The sequence below is a fragment of the Lagenorhynchus albirostris genome, chromosome 4 (genome assembly GCF_949774975.1).
Source record: "Lagenorhynchus albirostris chromosome 4, mLagAlb1.1, whole genome shotgun sequence".
NCBI lineage: Eukaryota > Metazoa > Chordata > Mammalia > Artiodactyla > Delphinidae > Lagenorhynchus > Lagenorhynchus albirostris.
Window position 1 is genome coordinate 40,356,570 of NC_083098.1, and position 20,814 is coordinate 40,377,383.

Below are 20,814 nucleotides of genomic sequence, written 5' to 3' on the forward strand. Positions count from 1 at the left end.
GGCCTGGTAACAAGCATGCAGGTATCTATTTTTATCACTGCCCTTAAAGTGTACCTGCACACCTTCATATACATTTGTGTGTGTTCTAGAATTTCACAATAAATAGAAAGAAGACAAGTGAGAATCAGAGAAGTAAGTTGTCAAAGGCTGAAAAGCTGATGAGTGCTAGAGCCACAATTAGAAAATGTCTTTATGACTCTTTATCTCATCTTAACCATTACTCCAAAAAAACATCAAACACCAGTAGCGTCAATTCGCTAGAAACCAGTGTTAAAAAAAGACAAAAGCAATCATATAGCTTTTGTCAAGTTCCTAATAGGGCCCCTAGTTTTCGGTACCAATCCCAGATCCCATCCTCCCCGCCAGCCTCCCAGCACAAGCTACTCAGACCCAGCAAGAAGCAGGTTAGATCTGCAGTACCACGTTTAAGAAAGTACCATATTTCAGAAACAACGACTGAGAGCAACTCTGGTCAAGAGGCAGCCCTCATGACCACAGTAACTTTTCTGTAGTCACGAGAAACCAATAGCCCTTATCATATATTTGCAGGTATCAACAGAACAACCCAAACGCAGCATGTGCACCGAGGGGATAATGGCAAATCACTAAGACAAAGTTGAGTTGGCCTTGGAAAGTCTGCTTATACAAGAAAACTTTCCTTGCCACTGTTCTTTGTCCCAGGCTGTGATCTGGGACTATTCCCCCTACGCTCTGAGTGTATTTGCTGATTCAGACATGGCTGCTCTTCCAGTCCCGGAATATGCCAGGACATTTCAGAAACCCTTGGCATTCTTGAAACTCAATGTCTATAAATGTCACCAAGACAAAGGGTAGGACTAAAAAAAGGTAACCTCAAGGCTCAGTGAATGAATCTGTACAAGGGTTAGATGAAAGTTCTTACCTAATGGGATTTTTCTACCAAATCCTGCCTACCCTTGATATCCCAATACAGTTACAGAAGACTCAGGAATACACACAATATTTCGGGCACAATATTTCTAAAGTGGGTATAAAATAATATTAGGGAAGGCAAGTCCAAAGAAGGAGTATAAACTAAATCTGAGCAGTATTTGCTTTCTAAAAACATGTTTTCAGTAACACCGTAATTCCTAAAACAACCTGAAAACTAGTTGTGTAAGTCAAAGACCTACAAGAAGGTTCTGATTAAAATAGCATTAGATTTTCTAGTGAATACATGACAGCATTATTACTTTCACAGTGCCCTTGGAAAGATACATATTATCAGTGTCCAAACAAAACAGCTGTTAGTTGTTCTATCAGCTTTTCTGAGAACTGACTCAATTAATAAAATGGATTTATTAATTCAAGCTATATTGAATATGAAAAGGAAAACGGAAAAGGAAATCTTCTGAGAAAAAACAAATAAGACAAAGAGTCACCCCAACATACATATTTGGATTTGCTGATTTTCGGTCAGTTCACCCTCAGGAGAGTTTTTGTTTGTTTTGGGTGGGGGCAAAGGTTAAAGCAAGAACAAAGGGAAAAGATGGGAGGAAGTGAGAAAAGAAGGGTAGCTGACCAAGATGGTCAACTGTTCCACAAATCTTCCCTTGGGATCAAACTCCTATAGCTTGATAAGAAGAATACTCACTGATAGCATTGGGGCAGGCCTACCTAGAGTCAGTTAAGAGAGAGTTGCCTGAGTTCACCTGCAAAAGAACGGAATCCAAGGGTCAGAGTCCAGACAACTAGGCTAATTAAAAAAAAAGAAAAAACACACCAAAACCAGCGGTTCATGTTTCTCATTTCCCAGATGTTCCAGCCCCAGAAAATCTAACTCTGTCATTGAAATGAAAAACAACAAACAATCCTTGTTTGTAATGGAAAAGAATTTAACTTACTCAAAATCAGAAGAGGGTAAGAGGGTAGAGGTGCAGGGAAAATAATGCAACAGACATTTAGAAATATAGAGTTTATTTATATTCACCGTAAGACAGTGTCACATTTTGTACATGGCTACCAGAAGAGGAATAACACTGATTGCACTAGATTGCTATCAATATTGCTTATTCTGCGGAGTCGGGAAACATGTATTTTCTCCCTTAAAAAACTTAAGGCTCAGTTTCCAAAAGGTAATTTTACCACTTATTTTCCTGTTTAAGGAACTGGGAAAGTTCTGAAATAAAGGACAAAGGGGTGGAGGAGGAAGGACAGTGCCACACACTTCACTCACTCCTACCCCCGCTGAAGACACTCAGTGTGATCTGTGGTTTTGTCAAAGGCTCCTCCTATCTGAAATGTGTTTAGTTACAAGAGCAAACAAATCAGTAGGTGGGAGAGGCCTTAGGTATATACCTTTAGTAAACAAACGGGAAAACTAAAAACTTTATCACTAGTTGCTGGCTACGTATGTTTATTTGCAAGTTGCCTGCGGATAAGTGTGCACACATAGTCATGCGGACTCACTTTCCTTTGGTAAAGCTCACCAAACAGGATGTCTCTTCTAACACGCTAGTAAAAAATATTTAATTTCCTTTCAACTTTCAGATCAAGTGGCCACAAAGCTGTCCTTTCTCCTAAATACTGTCTTCCATTTTTCTTTTCAACCTTGTAGTAGAACAAAACCATGATAGTAACTCAAACTCGTGTGTAATCCCTGTTTCAGTGATTAAAGAGAGTGGGAGGAAAGAGCGTGAGAAAGCTAATCGTGAACAAAGTTTGGGGTATTTTCTTGAGAATTACCGTATCAATGAGTTCTAAACACAACGAGTTCCCAAAGTGTTTTAGAAGCACATTTTCCTGTACAAATATTTCATTCAATCTACAATGACATAATCATTTTACAAAAGAGAATCTGTTCAAACTCAGTAAACTACCTTACAGTTCATGAGGCCAATGCTATAACAACAACAAAAGCCAAAAGGGCACCGTGGGTTCTGCCTCTGGCATCAAGAGGTAGAGACAATCACTGGGTAGAAAAGATTAACAATAAAAACAAAAACGGTAAAACAAAACAACACGCCCTCCCCCCAAAAAAATACTCCACCGCATTCCATTTCTAAGGACTAGTTCTGGAAAGCCTGGGTGGCATTCAGTCTAATTCTGAGTTGAGAGATCCATTGCCCACAATCATCTTGCTGTAGTTCTTCTGCTGCTCTTCCTTAAAGGTGTCCTTCACCTTGGCTCTCTTCAGTCCTCCATCCCTGAGAACAGAAAGACAAATAAATAAAAGATACTCCCAGCAGCGATTTAAAAGTGTTACCTATTAATACACGCTGCACGGTGCCATGACATTTAGCAGCTGGTCAGAGATTAGGCAAAAAAACACTGGATTTGGAAGCAGAAGGAACCAGATTTCAATCTCTGCTCTGCCACTCAATCAGACTTGTGTTACTTTAAGGCAGGAACAATCTCTCTGATGTTTGATTAATATAAAACAATCTCTCTGCTCAGTTTCTTTTTATAAGTTAGGGCTGCTATATTCAATATTTGGATACTGTATTAAAACTAGGATTGTTTACCTATCTTTTTCCCCAAGGAAAGTAAAGTACTAGGTATTTTTAATCTAAATCGACCTATATCTTACTAGAAAGCCATATGGAAAATTTTAAATAAACACACAAGAAATGGCGAGGATACTGAGTATGTGTGGGTAAATTCCTTAAAGAGAAATGGGTTCATCATTATTCAAATCTAATCCTATGTCTAACAAATCATGTTTTGATTCAAACCACTATATTTCAAGTACTATAATCTTCCATATTCCAAAACAGACTCAAAATAAAACAAGCAACAAAAACATAAACTGCATTCAACCAATAATAGTGCCTATGTAAGCAGCATTCCTTAATTCAGAGCCTGTGAATCTTTGAACTCTCTCCAGGGTGGAGAAAACAGACCTGCCTGGGTTATAAGTATTCTGTGCGCACTTCCTTCTTTAGACAACACGAAGAAACAACAAGCTGGAAGAGCTGGAAGGGGACTGGACTGTCAGGGCCACTCTCTCTCTCCTAATCTCATGTTTTAGATTTTAACTCCTAGGAGAGCATGGACCAAGAACTTGCTTACTTTATACTCTGCCTGTTTAATTTTAACCCAGCTAAGCATGAATGTTTACCAAGTGCTCTCTAATGATGATGAATGGATCATAGGTTAGCCAGTGAACTCAATGCCATGAAGACAGTGACCTACAAACAGACGGCCGCCTGAGACAACTGCCATGTCCTGGCCTCTAAAGTCAAAACTAAGACACGGCCCACCAGGAGGTCCTCAACTTAAAAATAGACTTTGGTCCACAAATCTTCCAGGGGGTCAGTTGTAGGAAATTTCCATGAAATAAGGTTATAAGTTGTCGTTAGGTCTCCAGAATTGCCCACAAGAGCCTCTTTTATCCACATGAGCTGCCTCTAACTATTCAGAGCATCTTTGTGAATTCTGAATAGTAAGAACTAGGGAAGGGAGGGAGAGACAGAAGAAAGGCCATTCCTCCTTTCCTGAGGTCCAGGCCAAAGCAGATAAAAATTCACAGTCAGCAACATTTGTCCTTGAGCATCCTGACATTATTTTTACACAATTCTCCCTCCCAAGCACTCCAGTAAACCTCATGCTGCTCTGAGCACCCCAGCTGTGACTTGCCACCCCCAGAGACTTTAAAGTTTTACCTAATTCCCCTTTGCAATGACAGCAGATCTTAGCTCTAAGGAGGGCAGTAGCCATATATAAAAGCCACTTTAAGATGACACAATTAAATTCTCATTTAATCTAGGGGGAAAAAAATCTAGACATGTTAATTCATATCCAAATGACAAACACATCTGGAAAGGCAGTGAGCCTATTTTCTTTTTAAAGAAGAGGCCAGGTAATTAAAAGTAACTTTTTATTATTAAACTGCAGATGGCCTGATAAAAGGAAATTTTAAAACTCTGAGGATCATTTGTGCCATTTCGTTCAAGCCAATCTGACTGGGAGTCTGTCCTGGAGCTAACTCCCTTAGGTTATTTTTGTTTCGAAAGGGTTTCTTCCTTTCCTTGGTATCTGAGACTATAGATCCAAAGCTCTAAGCTTTTCATAATGGCTTCAGGGCAGGAGCGGGGCTGGGATGTCAGGTAAGAGGAAGGGGGATAAAGAGTAGAGAACAATGAACAAGGAAGAGGAAGCCCATTACACATATGAACATGGGTGGGTCACTAGGACATCTGTAAATTAGGACATTGGTAAGCCTGTCATTTCATGATGGTAGGATGTCTGCAATTTAGTTTCACACATTCCAGTTTAGAGAGTGTAATACAAATATTAGTCTTAACCTGTCTTAACCCTAGTCTTGACTTTAGGGCCCTAAAGTGAGTTGCCCTAAATCAAGAACTCATACTCCCAGAGTGGTCAACTAGGCATTTAATCAGAAGGCCACCCTCCAGAGGTGCCACTATAAGGTTTCAGCTATCTTGATCTCCCATCAACCTCCCAAGCTTTGTTAATTAGCATAATGAATTTTAGAAATGGGTTTTCACTGTAGAAATTAGGAGTTTGTTTATTAGCATGACAGATGCCAGAGACAGGCTTTCCTAGGTGAAATTAGTTGTATTCAAGGTATGTGAATGGATAAAATATTTTATCCATTAAATACATTTAATCCTTGCATTAAAGCGTATATAAGAATCTAGCCAGCCCTTCTTCAGGAGGCTTAATCCCTAAATAGTCCTACGTTCCTCTGCGGGTTCAGAAGGCTTTGGTTGCCTGGCTGACAGCCTGACTTGGTGAGCCACATCCTGCTCCTACAACATTGCCAAAATTGCCTCCGATGAACTTTTCAAACACCAAAAAGACAGCAGGACTTTATTACACTTACAGGACTTGAAGTATGGACTATTTTGTGCCAGTTTGCAGATCCTATGTCTGTGTGTGTGTAAGAATCAATCTCCTATCATAACCCTCACTGATACAGACTAAATGTTTGTGTGCCCCCCAATATTCATGTACTGAAGCCCTAACTCCCAATAATATGGCATTTGGAGATGGAGCTTTTGGGAGCTAATTAGGTTTCAATGAGGTCATCAGGGTTGGGCCCTCAAGATGGGAATAGTACCCTTATAAGAAGACACACCAGGGCTTCCCTGGTGGCACAGTGGTTAAGAATCTGCCTGCCAATGCAGGGGACAAGGGTTCGAGCCCTGGTCCGGGAGGATCCCACATTCCGCGGAGCAAGTAAGCCCGCATGCCACAACTACTGAGCCTGCACTCTAGAGCCCGTGAGCCAAAACTACTGAGCCCATGTGCCACAACTACTGAAGCCTGCACGCCTAGAGCCCGTGCTCCGCAACAAGAGAAGCCACCGCAACGAAGAGCAGCCCCCGCTCACTGCAACTAAAGAGAAAAGCCCGTGTGCAGCAACGAAGACCCAACGCAGCCAAAAATAAATAAATTAACTAATTAATTTTTTTAAAAAGACACAACAGAGAACTTCCAGCCTTCAGAACTGTGACAAAATAAATTTCTGTTGTTTAAGCCACCCAGTCTATAGTAGCTTGTTATGGCAGCCTGAGCAGACTAATACTCCCACCTACATTCAATCTTGCTCAAAGAAACAAAAAACTGAAGTCATAGATATCCATACCTAAAATATTTTGCTTATTTCCTGTCAAGTTTTTAAGTTTTCTTTAATATAGTTATAGCTGGAGTTAAATATGAACAAGTCTGTAAGTTGCCCCTTGCCTCCCAGGGCCCATTCCTCCAAATCCATTCTCACTTTCTTCTTCAGTGAAAGAACCCTAAATTTTAGCTTGACACGTGGCCATGCAGAACAAAGACTACATTTCCCAGATTCCTTTGCAGCAAGGTGTCAGTTCAAACAGGTACAAGTGAAAGTGGCTTGTCCAATTTCCAGCCTGTACTCTTAAAGACATGAATGTGTCCTTCTTGTTTTAGTTCTTCCCTGCTAGCCATTTTGCTGTACTCACTGGGTAGAGGTGGAGCAGCCATCTTGGACCATAAAGTAGAAGCACACCAAGGATGGTAGACCAATACAGAATGAGCTGTTATAGCAGTCTAGACTGCCTATGTTTATGTATGGGAGATGAAATTCTCTCTTAGTTAAGCCATCGTTATGCTGTATGAGCCACTGTCAGTGTCAGCTAAATCTCCAGCTAACAAGCATAATAAATGACATTATTAAAATTGAGTTTTTTTAATTTAAAAAAAAGTGATAGTACTTCTGAAAAATTTCTTACCAGGGAAGCTCAGTCAACCCTCCTTGTATGGCAATAGCAGACTTAACCCGGTTAGCAAACTGGACTGCATCTTCTCCTTCCTGGAAAAAAACAATCACAAGTACTTTCTTAAGACAGAGTTTTCAAATAATGCTTTCAAATGTCTCACAATCATTTAGATTTGTTTTAAAGTATAAGATTCATATTTTAGCTCAAATATGCTCTATTCTGAATCATAGCAAGTATCATTTGTTCTATTAAGAAAATGCAGTGCTGTACTGTTTAATATTTTTATCACGTGTATATATGTTTATTATGCTCTATATTAGCCTTATTCAAGATACAAAATTCTACAATACCTGCAGGTTCAAGAAACCAATGGCAATTGTAAAAACTATTACGGAAAAGAGTCTCTGAATATAAAACCAGCTTGATTTTGAAGAGAGCTAGGTATATATACTTTTTAATGACTAATGCTGAGAAAGCAGAAAGTCCAACTGTAGCTAATGTGAGGAAGGGAGACACCCAGGTTTTCAGGTAAAGGTTTTCTTGCCTTTATCTGACTAGATAAAGCACCAAAGACCAGCTGTCTATGGCATACCTCTCTGGTCATGGGGGGCATGTACCACACATCACAGACAATTGCCCAGCTGGTCATCATTCGAAGCAGGTAGCTCACCATGTTGTATTTACTACTGTTCCAAAATGCATCACCAAACTGAGGATTATACTGAGAAAAGAGAAAAGAAAATGCATTCCAGTTAGGAATTAAGTGGCAGTTTCTCTTATCCATGTCAATGGATGATAAGCCAAACATCTCTATCAGATACCCCAAAAAAGAGAAGCTACTTTACTTGACAGAAAGGATCCAAAGAGCAAACTAGATGTAGAAAACAAATTTATGGTTACCAGGGGGTAAGAGGGGGAGAAAGAAATTGGAAGATTGGGGTTGACAGATATGCACTACTGTATATAAAAGATTTAACTAATAAGGACCTACTGTATAGCACTGGGAACTCTACTCAATACTCTGTAATGACCTATATAGGAAAGGAATCTAAAAAAGAGTGGATATGTGTATTTGTGTAACTGATTCACTTTGCTATACACCTGAAACTAACACAACATTGTAAATCAACTATATTCCAATAAAAATTAAAAGAACAATTTAAAAAACTACACTCCATTAAAAATTTAAAAAACAAACAAACAAAAAACCCAAAGAGCAACCCAGGCCATATAACTCACCTGACTAGAGCCAGAGAGCACTGATACAGGAGGGTTATTGACATGACTCTTAAATATCTGTCTTCCCACTTAACTAGAAGGTGGGTGAAAGAAGGAACAGTATCTGTTTTGCTTATCATGGTGTCCTCAGTACTCAGACACTGGCCTGGCACACAGTACCACCCCACATATCTATAAACATAACTCAGTAGAGAGAAAAAGTGATCAAATGGGGCAATTGGTCAATCTGAGTAAAGAGTCCACAAGTATTCCTTATTCTTGCAAATTTTAAGTTTGAAATTATATCAAAATGACATTACCAAGTCACTGCCCTCTTTTGGGGGGGTGAGGGCATTTTACCTTAATGGCAACTGGATATATGGTTCCTCCAATTTCAAAGCTTCCCTTTTTAAACATCATGACTGAAGTATTATTGATGCAAGTTCCTATAAGGAAATGGGAGAAGAGGGTGAATATTTTTTAAAGCAGCCATTTTTAAAATGAATCATTTTGATATAAAATAAGTTAAAATATTCAAGTCATATCAAATTACAGATTTTTTTAAAAAGAAAAAAAATTACAGATATTTTATTATCATTTTACAAATCAATTCCCGCTTAAGTAGTAGTAATTCGACAGTTCTAAGCAGGTTTAATAACGAACTTTTACTTTATTATTGGTTACTCTAAAGATACAATTTCCTCATGACAGGTGACAATTTCAGCACATCTTAAAATAAGGACTTTAAAAAGTTATGGACAATACCTTTCTAAGTTCATTACCCAGAAACAACTTCTAAGGTCAAAAAGGTACCAGGACTTCCATCAGATCTCAAAAGAAAGCAGGGAATTACTAGCTCAGAGGCCGTCCCATCCCTACAGGACAGCATAGATCTGAACTAAGAATGCCAATTCTAGAACAATCCAATTCCTCATATACTTTCGGTACTTGTTAGCAACTATAGCTTGGTAATAAGCACTGTCCCTTCTTACCTTCAGGAAAGATTAATATGGGTAATTTTTTCTTATCAGCAATATGTTCTCTTAGTCTGTGAAGAAACAAAAAGGATCAAAATTATACCATAAAAAAGAGAGAGGTGGGAATCCTTTTTGGTATTCTTTACTCTCTACTAACACAGATATACTTGTAAAGCAATAAGGAGGAAAGAAATAAGATACAAGTAAAGAAAATAAACTCAAGTTGGTCCCTTTCTAAAAAATGTGTAAAGGTTGGTAAAGCTGAGATAGAGAGATTACAGCTGCCAGAGTATATACTGCTGCTCAGTAATCTCAAGATGGGGAACAGTTTTCTAACCTTAAAGAGATTTCAACAGGTACTTTCCATTTTACTTTTAAAAGCATGGCCCACCTTCATCTTTACAGCAATGATCAGAGTGCCTTCAGTTAAAGGCCTCAGGTAAAAGCTGTTTCCAAACAAAGGTTTCTGGTAAGCAACTGTACCCCAAGCCCCAGGAGTTCCTTCTCCTGTTCCATAAATAGCATTAGCTCTGTCTGTCTCTACATGGATTTAAGTGATAACGGTCATTCAGCAAACACTTAATCCACCATCTATTTATTCAGCCAATGGTTACCAATTATTACCTTCAAGGTAGTAATTTTCAACTTTAAAAATTCAGTGACTGGACTATATCTAAGTCATGGCAATGTAAATGTATGGGCCTTCTAATCTCATCATGTATCCCACTATGACTACAGAATTCAAAAATTTTAAAATCTAGCTAAGACAGGTGATTCACCAGAAAAGGCCAACCACAAATAGAGCTCCATATGTTTTAGTTTTAACCTTTAGTACTGCTCTGCCTTCTTTGGCAGGAAGACCAAGGCTTGAAAGATTTTATGCTACCCCAATGGATACTGTGTAATGATGCTGCTTACCTCTTAGTAACCAGGTGTCGGTCCTTCATTTCTGAGCGTTCAAACCAGACATGTGGACAAGACTTGACCATAGCTCTCTGAATAATTCCCATCAATCCACCATGAACCTGGCCAACCTAGAAGGACCATGAGAAAAAAATGCAAAGGCATAGCTGTCCAAAGAAAGCCTTTTTTTCTTTTTAGTACCAGTAAGTTCCTATTTCCCACTCAGAGAAAAGATTGGCCTTCTTCTACTGATTGAAGTTCTTAGTCTGTTCAAAGGACTTGACTGGCCAAATATTAGCACAAAGTATTCTTAGTAACGCCTTTGAATTTTAAGCTATGTTGCTATACTAGCTTTACTCTAGCTTTAAAAAGTAGAGGTCTTTCAACTCAGCCAAGATAAGGGAAATACAAATTAAAACTACACTGAGGGACTTCCCTGGTGGTGCAGTGGTTAAGACTTCACACTCCCAAGGCAGGGGGCCCAGGTTCGATCCCTGGTCAGGGAACTAGATCCCACATGCATGCCTCAACCAAGAGTTCGCATGCCACAACTAAGGAGCCCAAGTGCTGCAACTAAGAAGCCCACCTGCTGCAACTAAGACCCGGCACTACCAAATAAATAAATAAATATTAAAAAAAAAAACTACACTGAAATATGATTTCTGACCATTCAAATCAACAAAGATTCAAAAGCTTGACAATGCGCTCTGAGCCAAGGCTGTGGGAAACAGGCACTCTCACACATTGCTTGGGATGAGGAGATTATAACACCCATAGCAGGAAATTTGGCAAATTTATCAAAACTACATATACATTTATCCTTCAACTCAATAATTCCAGTTCTAGGAATTTACCCTGAAGATACAGCTCCAACAAAATGGAAATATATATGCACAAAGTTATAACTGCATTATTTGTAATTGCGACATATTGGAAAATACCTAAATGTCCAAACATAAGAACTTAGATGAATAAACCATGGTACATGCACACAATGGAGTACTATACAGCTAGGAAAAGAATAAGGTTGATCTCTATGACTGATAAGGAGTGATTTCTAGGAGATATTGTTAAGTGAAAAAAGCAATTGCAAAAGAGCAAATAAAGTATGCCACTTTTTGTGTTAGATGGAAGGGGAAATATACACATGTATTTGTTTACCTCTACAAAAAGAAAACATATGCAAAACCAATGTAGTTGGAAACCTACAAGGATAGGAGGGAATGGGATAGAATGGACATGGGTGGAGTGACTTCTATGAATGTAGTTTTCTGTCTAGTTTTGACATTTCAAAACATATTAATGTCTCACAAATTTAAAAAATAAATCAACAAGGATGCAACTAGCAAAGTGAAAGCAAATTTAAACAAATGAACCCAACTGTATTTCAAATGAATAAAAGAACACTGAAGGAAGGGGGAGGAAAAAAAAAATCTAAGAAATTTACAAAGATAGTATTTGACCACATCTGCTCCATCTTGGGTGGGGTACCAAGAAATGCAAAATACCCTGAATTCTTTTTACAACATATTTTTCTTTTTGTAGTAAAACAGGTGAAGCAATCCTGAAGCAATTTTAGATGTATTATAGGATTGAGAAAATGAGTAAACATGTTGATATTGTTGGGAAAAAGGGTATTCACTGTGAAGAAAAGGGAGATACAAATATAGGTTGCAGAAAACTAAGAAAGAACTTGATGAATTGAATGAATTGTTACAGACTCAGATTTCTAATATTATATTAGTATTACACATAAATATGACATATAAACATATTAAAAGTAGAAATATTTTACACACATTTTTACATAGAGAGAGAGAAAGCAGCACATGAGAATGTAAATAATAAAGCATGGCACAAAATGTTACCAACAGGTACATGTGGATAAAGGGCATATGGATGTTCCATGCAACATTCTTATTATTACAATTTCTCTCTAAGTTAGAAAATATTTCTAGATTTTAAAAAAAAAGTAGAGAGCTTTGTTTAGGAAGAAAAAAAAATTCTGAAAAGGCACTAAGAAGAGATCTTGATGTATAGTTTATATTTAGCCAAAAGAGGACAAATACAACCTCTGGAGGTTAGCTGTACAGTTCCTCCCACTTCTGCCCTCTGCTGCCTCTGATATAAATCTGGTTGGCTTAGAAAGGATGGAGATGGGGGGAAGGGGTTGTGGGACAAAATAGTTGAAGAGGATTAAGAGGTACAAACTTTCAATTATAAAATAAATAAGGAATGGTATGTAATATACAGCATAGAGAATATAGTCAATAATGTTGCAATAACTTTATATGGTGGCAGATGGTTACTAAACTTATAGTGGTGATTAATTCATAATGTATATGTGTTGAATCACTATGTTGTACGCCTGAAACTAACATGACATTGTACTCAACTACAATTAAAAAATTAAAACTAAAAAAATAAATAAATAAATCCAACTGGCTTTTGGTTTCTATCACTCAACCCATCAGAAAGTTCGCAGGTTCTATGCTTTTCTAAGCCTTGGCTAATACTGTAACTTATACAATTGTATACTGCACCTGTAATTGCAGTTATATATGATCAAGAAGCATGGAAAATGCTAACAAAATTCTGAGGCCTTCAGTCACAAATGAGTTATACTCAACTCTTTGTTGACCAGGACAGGGAATGAATATTGTATCAGAAACACAAAATCATGATTAGGCAAGTTGGTTAAGACGCTTGAACCTCTGCTTTCTCAACTACAACATCTCAGCCCTAACCCCTTTGGATTACAGGGAAGGTCAAACACAATGGATGTGAACGTGCTTGTCCACATAAATGCAAGGAATTATTATATACACCCAGAAATGGGTGGGGTCTATCCAGGATTGTTAACATGAGGGTTTCTGGACGGGCTTTCTGGCGTCTCTGGATGGGCTTTCTGGGATCCATAAACATCTTGAAATTATACACAAAATTTTGTCTGTATGATGCAAATGTATGTTGTTGTTTTTCTAAAAAAAGGATACATAAATATTAACTGATTGCTAACCTAAAAAAGGTTAAGAACTACCAATTCCCATTAAGTCTTTTCAGAGTGGTGGTTAAAGCTTCCTTAAATTCAGAAAGAGCTCCACAACTTAGAGAAATTTAATAACATGTTAAAATGTGTTTGCCCAAGAGTTATATATATGAACTTGTGTCTTAGATTAAATATCTGGCAATGAGCTAGGAGCTTTTACAAAGGTCTTCAAACCCCCCTCAATGACTTGTATAAGCCACAGATTGTCAGCTACCAACACACATGCCAGCACTCCCTACTTGCCTATCTGCAGCAGACCCTTAAATCAACAATGGCTCCCTTCATATGCCTTCCTTTCCAGGAAAGCACACCAGACCATGAGTATCAGTCATAGGAGGAGGGGACTCAGAGGTACAAACTACTATGTAGAAAATAAATAAGCTACAAAGATACATTGTACAGCACAGGGAATATAGCCAATATTTTATAATAACTATAAATGGAGTATAACGTTTAAAAATTGTGAATCACTATGCTGTACACCCGAAACTTATATAATACTGTACATCAACTATACCTCAAAACAAATAAATAAATTAAATAACGGCTCCCTTCAAATGCCTTCCCAGGAAAGCACACCAGACTATGACTAACAGTCACTAGAGCTGACACGTGAAATAAAATCCATCTGTTCTCTCTGAAGCGCAAGCCACCACCATGAGATATGAAAAGAAGATTCCCCAGGATTCCTCTCTCATTATTCTATTCACACATCAGTTTAGGGCATATTTACCACCAGCAGGAAAGAACATCTTTAGTGATCCTCCAAATAAAAGAGAGGAAGAAAATCTTGACAAGTTCTTCAGGGTGACAGAAAACACCCTTTGAACTGAAAACATGCCAGAAATGCCACAAAAAGGTCTTGTGAGGTGTCTGATTTTTACTGTGGACTTTGTGGTTTGTTGATGGGTTTTTTTCCTTTTCTTTTCTTTTGCGGCTGTAGGCAAGAACTGAGAAAGGCAATGTGGTATATATATCTGCCTTCCTTGCTTGACCTTCATTAAAGGGACAGGGTTTTTTTCTTTAATTGCATATGACTCCCTGAAGGGAGACAGAACTAATTGGCTGGTAAGGGATTTGTACAGCTCTAAGGAGGAAGACTTTAACATCTCAAAGTGTCATTAAACATTGCAGGGATTTTTTTTTTAACTTTTTTTATTGCTTGTTAAACATTGCAGGGATTTTACAAGCAAGATGGTATCAACTTTATGAAGTCCAATCATGCTCAAGTATGTCTACATTTCATTAAGTTAATTTCTTACTACCTTAAATATAATGGCTGTTTTCCTTTTTTTTCTTGCACTATATATTCCTCATGTAAATATATTAATATTGATAACTTATATACTTACATAGTATAACACGTCACTTTCTAATATAAAACTAACTTTCTAATTTGTGCCAAAATAAAACAAAAGTTTGAACAATCCACAACACATGCAATTACTTGAAATATCAACGCGTTGTTCTTACCATAGCATAGCACCCATCAGTTGTCAAGATCAAAACATCTATCGGTGAAGTATGGTTGGCAACACAAATGCCTCCCTTCTGGGGTCTGTACTGCCTGCAATTACAAACAACGGTTAATACTAAATCTTGAAAAATGGGCACTATTTTGCAGAACAGCATGTAGAAATTCACGCTATTTTGTTTTTAAAAGTACACTAAAAAAATAAAGTTTCAAAGTATACGGGTTCATCTTAAAAAGGTTGTCTCCAGGCAGTATGATGGGAGGGGGCTAAGAGTATAGGAGGAGGGGCCCATGATTTTCCCTTTACATACATTTATATCACTTTTCTGTAATGATCATATTGTCCTTTTATGATGAAAAAATAATTTTAAAACATTAGACTGAATTACGAAGATTCCATAACTTTAATAAACTTTGTGATATGTAAGTTTTACTTATTTTACCATAAGTATTTTCACATTATTTCAATCTTCATAAGTATCACTTTCAGTGGCTTCAGGATGATCCAGAGTAAATTCACTGTAGTTTCCTCCCTCCTATCCCCCTAATACAGAGGTTGGCAAACTCTTCTTATCACAGGCCAGAGAGTAAATACTTTAGGCTTTACAAGCCAGCCAATCCCTGTCAAAACTCCTGGACTCTGTGGTTTTGGCACAAAGGCAGTAACAGATAATACCTAAATGAATGAGCATGGCTGTGTTCCAATAAAACTTTATTTACAAAAATCAGATGGCAGGCCACATTTTGCCTACAAGCCCATAGTTTAGTGTGCCAACCTCTGTCCTAAAGTTCAAATGGTATTTCACACTAATGAAGCAAAGTGGTTTTCTTTGGACCCATACAGAGAAGAAAGCGAACCAAATGCATAACAATGTTAGTATGTTTTCCTTAAAATTAGAAGTAATTCTACAATAAGTTGTGAACTCCTCTCCGTGTAATTAAAGCTCCTTTTCTGTAGAAGATGTTTCCTCTAATCATAACATTTTCTTCTAATCACAAAACATTTTCTTCTAATCCTCACCCCAAAACTCACAGCCCAATCACAAATCCTGTAATTTTAGAAATTTAAGGGGCCTTTTATGTTGGTAACACATGGTAAAGCCAAATGATGAAATGTTTCCCTTCTAGAAAAAAGACACAAACATCCAGTCACACAGATATAGAGAGCAAACGAGTGGTTAAAAGTGTGTGTTGGGCTTCCCTGGTGGCACAGTGGTTGAGGGTCCGCCTGCCGATGCAGGGGACGTGGGTTCGTGCCCTGGTCTGGGAAGATCCCACATGCCGCGGAGCGGCTGGGCCCATGAGTCATGGCCGCTGAGCCTGCGCGTCCGGAGCCTGTGCTCCACAACGGGAGAGGCCACAACAGTGAGAGGCGCGCGTACCGCAAAAAAAAAAAAAAAAAAAAAAAGTGTGTGTGGCAGGGGCATCACAGGGGTGGAGAGTGGGAGGTGCAAACTACTGGGCGAAAGACAGGCTCAAGGATGTGCTGTACAACACGGGGAATATGGCCCATATTTTATAATGACTATAAGTGGCAAGTAATCTTTAAAAGTTGTATAAAAATTTTTTAATTTTTTTTAAAAGATCCAGTCAGTAAAAAAAGAGACGCTTGTCCTAGAACTTTTTAAATAATGATATTAAATATAAAAAAATAAAATTTAGTTTCCAGAAATGTAATTCAAAAACAATCAAAATGACCTCCATGTAGTTAATAACTTCACTTACTACCTTTCTCCTCTCTGATGAGGGGTGAGGTAAGCAGAATGCTGGGTTCTGTTTTAAGGCTCAGTTGTGGGATTTTAGAAGTGGCAGAGCTGAGACTAGAAACCAGACTCAGGATTCCCAAGTCTAGTCCTCTTTCCACCATTCTGCAGGCCTGTCACCTTCACCATTTAAAAATTTTTACATGGATCCAGTTTAAAACCTGACTCTCCCATTTACTAGCCACGTGAACCTAGACAAGCAAACCCAGAGCTTCCATTTCTTCACCCCGTAAAACAGGATAACACAGCGCCTTCTCAAAGGGATGACCTATGAGAAGTACGGGCCTGGCCTGCACACCATAAATGCCTATTTATTAAGGTCATTACATGTTTATTATTATGTTCCCTCTGCAAATGGATTGCTTTTGAAAAGTAGGGGTTTTTTTGGTTTGTTTTTTAAACATCTTTATTGGAGTATAATTGCTTTACAATGGTGTGTTAGTTTCTGCTGTAAAACAAAGCGAATCAGCTATACGTATACATATATCCCCATATCCCCTCCCTCTTGCGTCTCCCTCCCACACTCCCTATCCCACCCCTCTAGGTGGTCACAAAGCACCGAGCTGATCTCCCTGTGCGATGCAACTGCTTCCCACTAGCTATCTATTTTACATTTGGTAGTGTATATATGTCCATGCCACTCTCTCACTTCGTCCCAGAATGTCCTCAAGTCCATTCTCTACGTCTGCGTCTTTATTCCTGTCCTGGCCCTAGGTTCTTCACAACCTTGAAAAGTGTTTTTGTGCACTGTTATGTCTGTGACGCTCTAAGCAGTAGGGATGAACACGCTGAAAATACTCTTATTTCACCTGCTTCCTCCCACCCACTACTGTCAATCACATGCTGATTTACCTAGAGAAAGGCTGGCAGGAAGCCAGCAAATACTCACTTGTTATGATAATGAATGGTACCAGAGAGGGCACGAACACAGATCCTGCAGCAAGTCAGGTGCACCAGTTCACTCAGCCGGTTTCTGAGACTGAAGGAAAGAGAAAACATTTTATTGTGCAGCTCTGGGCACTCCTAAGAAACAATACAATAAAAGCTTCAATGTGCTCCTTGACAGCAGCATACAGTTCAATTCTCACTGTCTCGCTGAGGAATTTAGGACAAAACTCTAATGGAAAATAGCTTCCACCCTGACCAACGATAAATCTTGACCAAGGACTAGCATGATAAAATTCCTGCCCAAGAAAGCTGAAGCTTCTTTGGTCTCAGCCTCATTAGCTTGACAATACTACAAGACTCTCTTGCTTTCCTTGAGTCCCTCAGTCCATTTGCTTCCTTCTCTTCATTTCCCCTTTTGAAAAGCAACTTCTGTCAATTTAAATGTAAGCATCATGGGAAATCAAATAAGTACTATGAAGATGAAGTGAGTGGCATTTTAATACGCGTGCTGAGGCCATAAATTTGACGCAGTACATAGGAATCACACAAATATTCTCTTTGTGGACACAGCTAAGAAAACGGACAATCCTATTAATGGCTGGGAGGAAGGAAACAGTTCACCTGCTTTCTGGCAGCTGTCCAACCAGGGTAGTTCCTATAACCAAAAAACTGATCCCAACGAAAGCCAAGGTAACCCTGAAAAGGAAAAGAAACAGTAATGCAAAACCTAGTTGAACAGTAGGGGGAAAAGGGAAGGAATATAAAGTTCATAAAAAATTAAACTGTAAATAACTTGAGGAGCATCTACGCTATGCAATATGATGCAGCCATTCAAAGAATCGGGCAAATCTATAGATTCTGACATGGAAGAATGGTTCTTTGTACATTTTGAGAAAAAAAAAAAGAGCAAACTTCAAAATAATGTGTAGAGTATGATACCATTTTCAAAATAACACCAAGCACATAACCAGTCTATAGATGCATATAGCAGGCCTGGAAATTTGTTCACAAAACTGCCACGTTCAATCTATGCAATCATCAAAGGGTTAAGTGGGCTAGTGAAGAGAATAAAAGTCTTGCCCTTCTGCTTTTCTGAAGTATTTTTAAAAATTTTTAAAAATATACACATATTAACTTCTTTTTTTTTTTTTTTTATGCGGTATGCAGGCCTCTCACTGTTGTGGCCTCTCCTGCTGCGGAGCACAGGCTCCAGACGCGCAGGCCCAGAGGCCATGGCTCACGGGCCCAGCCGCTCCGCAGCATGTGGGATCTTCCCGGACCGGGGCACGAACCCGTGTCCCCTACATCGGCAGGCGGACTCTCAACCACTGCGCCACCAGGGAAGCCCTTAACTTCTTATATAATAAAAGAGTTTTATGCTGTATAAAGGAGTCATTTCAGGTTGAAAGTAGTTAACTTACTTTGTTTGAGATACTTTGGTGTGGCATGGTGAGGTTGTAAAAGGAAAATACCTTGCAAAGGTCTGAAAATAACTTGTTTTTCTATGCTTTTTAATGATGGGGGGGAAAGGGCACAATTCAAATTTTTCTCAAAGAAATGTATAGCAAATGACGAGAAAGTTTTACTTACAGGCTCTTTCATAATAAGAGCACCAAGTTATATCACCATGTAGGAATCCTTCCATGCAAATCTAAGTGTGGTTCCTTTGTGTGGTTCTAGATAGCTCAGAAGTTAGTAAACAAGGTGACAGACAATATCTCTCATTTCCACAGACACTTTCTCATTTTTGAAAAGTGCTTTTACTTCCAAAAGGAAAGAGTCATTCTTAGAAATGTAAATAGAATTACTCAAAAAGAAAAAGCTGAGATTTTATACCTTTCAAAATAAATGGGGCTTCCTTATAAAGGCCTTGTTAAGTTGTTAAACCTTGTTAAAGTCTTGGTTTAACACCTTTTGACACAGCGATTTGAAGGTCTGATTCAGTTTTTCTTTGGATGCCATATTTTCATGTCAGTCACTAATGCAATAACTAAATGACTGCTTAATCTCATCCATCGATTACACAAAAGTTTTAAAATAATGTTGTGCCATCTTGTCCTAATGAGAATCACTTGTTCCTACACATTAAATCAGAAGAGGTTATATATTTTAACATGTTTAACAACTGGGTTCAAAACTATTGAACATTTTTATTTGCTAAATTAACAGAAAATTCTGTTTTCCAGTCTCAGTGAGCCAACATGAGAGTTCTCACAGATGACACAAGTTTTCTGCCACAATCTGTGTTGCTTAAGAGCTTTACTGAGATACAATTCACATGTCATACAATTCACCACTTAAAGTGGCAATTCAATAGTTTTTGCCACATTCACAGAGTTATTCAACCATCAACATAATTTTAGCACAATCTGTCTTTTAAATGCTCACTTTGCAGCAACTGCTTCTTTTAAAAAGCATTTACAAAGCAATTCTTTCCCATGAAGAGTATGCACTAAGAGTAGGAGCCTCAATTCTGCCATTTTCTTCTTGTTCTTGGCTGCTTATATTACTGGATTATCCTAAATCTGTGGTTTCTTTGCAAGAATCTTTTATGTCACGTATCTATTTCATGAGCATTAATTTAAACTAGATAATAGAATCATATCACTATTTGGTGGGTACCCCCAGCAAGTGAAAGCTAACCAACATATGAGGGCATCTCAAGTATTCTGGGCTGTAAAATCCTCACTCTTTCTTCAGGTTGCCTTGGATACGGTGCCTGACCCATGGACCAAGTGAAGATGTAAGAGCTCATCTATATATTCAACTTTATTGAAATTTCATTTCTTTATAAGAATAAAAATAAAATCAATGGAAGCCCTAATTATAAATAGACTAGAAACTTCTAATAAATAAAAGCTGAAACTTTTCCCAAACACAACAATGGATAATCTTGTGCATCCCCAGAGTGCATGAACCCCACTTTGGGAACACTGGCTTAATGTTCAAGCAAGTGTGTCCTAATTTCACTTTGTTACCACAGCTGAAATGATTCTCCAAAGACATACCCCAACATCTACACAGTGGCAACATGAGCACAATAAAACAGAAAGAGCTTCTTAGAAATGTGCCTTTGCCTACACTTAAGCAATCTCTTTCCACATAATAAATCGGAATGAGGCAAGGATAGGCCACCCTAGGGATGGTAAAGAGGTTTCAACTCATGTGCCAATTTTAGTCGGCTGGAAGCAACTGCCTGGAAAGCTGTATTGAGAGCACACCAAGGCCATGTCCAGGGAAATGAAGCAAGACAATCAACAGCAATATCATGCCTGGCACCCGTGCTACTACCTGCCATCACCACGCTAAACAGACCATAACCACTTTATCCCACTGCCCAGTGTCACCTCTTCAACTCACAAGCCACACT

The 20,814-nt window shown here is 38.4% G+C and overlaps 1 protein-coding gene across 4 annotated transcripts in view; it reads right to left on the bottom strand.

The window, feature by feature from the left end:
• Window positions 1-1,918: 1,918 nt before the first annotated feature.
• The window catches only part of GPAT3 (glycerol-3-phosphate acyltransferase 3), a 57,666-nt gene continuing 38,770 nt past the window's right edge, over window positions 1,919-20,814 (bottom strand). For all 4 annotated transcript variants that reach the window (XM_060147894.1, XM_060147896.1, XM_060147895.1 and 1 more), the window contains 9 exons: window positions 18,066-18,140; window positions 17,446-17,535; window positions 14,793-14,886; window positions 10,286-10,401; window positions 9,383-9,438; window positions 8,751-8,836; window positions 7,765-7,893; window positions 7,185-7,264; window positions 1,919-3,164 (listed from right to left, as the gene is read on the bottom strand). In XM_060147894.1, coding sequence (XP_060003877.1) covers window positions 3,053-3,164; window positions 7,185-7,264; window positions 7,765-7,893; window positions 8,751-8,836; window positions 9,383-9,438; window positions 10,286-10,401; window positions 14,793-14,886; window positions 17,446-17,535; window positions 18,066-18,140 — 838 coding nt within the window. In that variant the 3' untranslated portion in view covers window positions 1,919-3,052. The remainder of the gene's footprint in view (window positions 3,165-7,184; window positions 7,265-7,764; window positions 7,894-8,750; window positions 8,837-9,382; window positions 9,439-10,285; window positions 10,402-14,792; window positions 14,887-17,445; window positions 17,536-18,065; window positions 18,141-20,814) is intronic.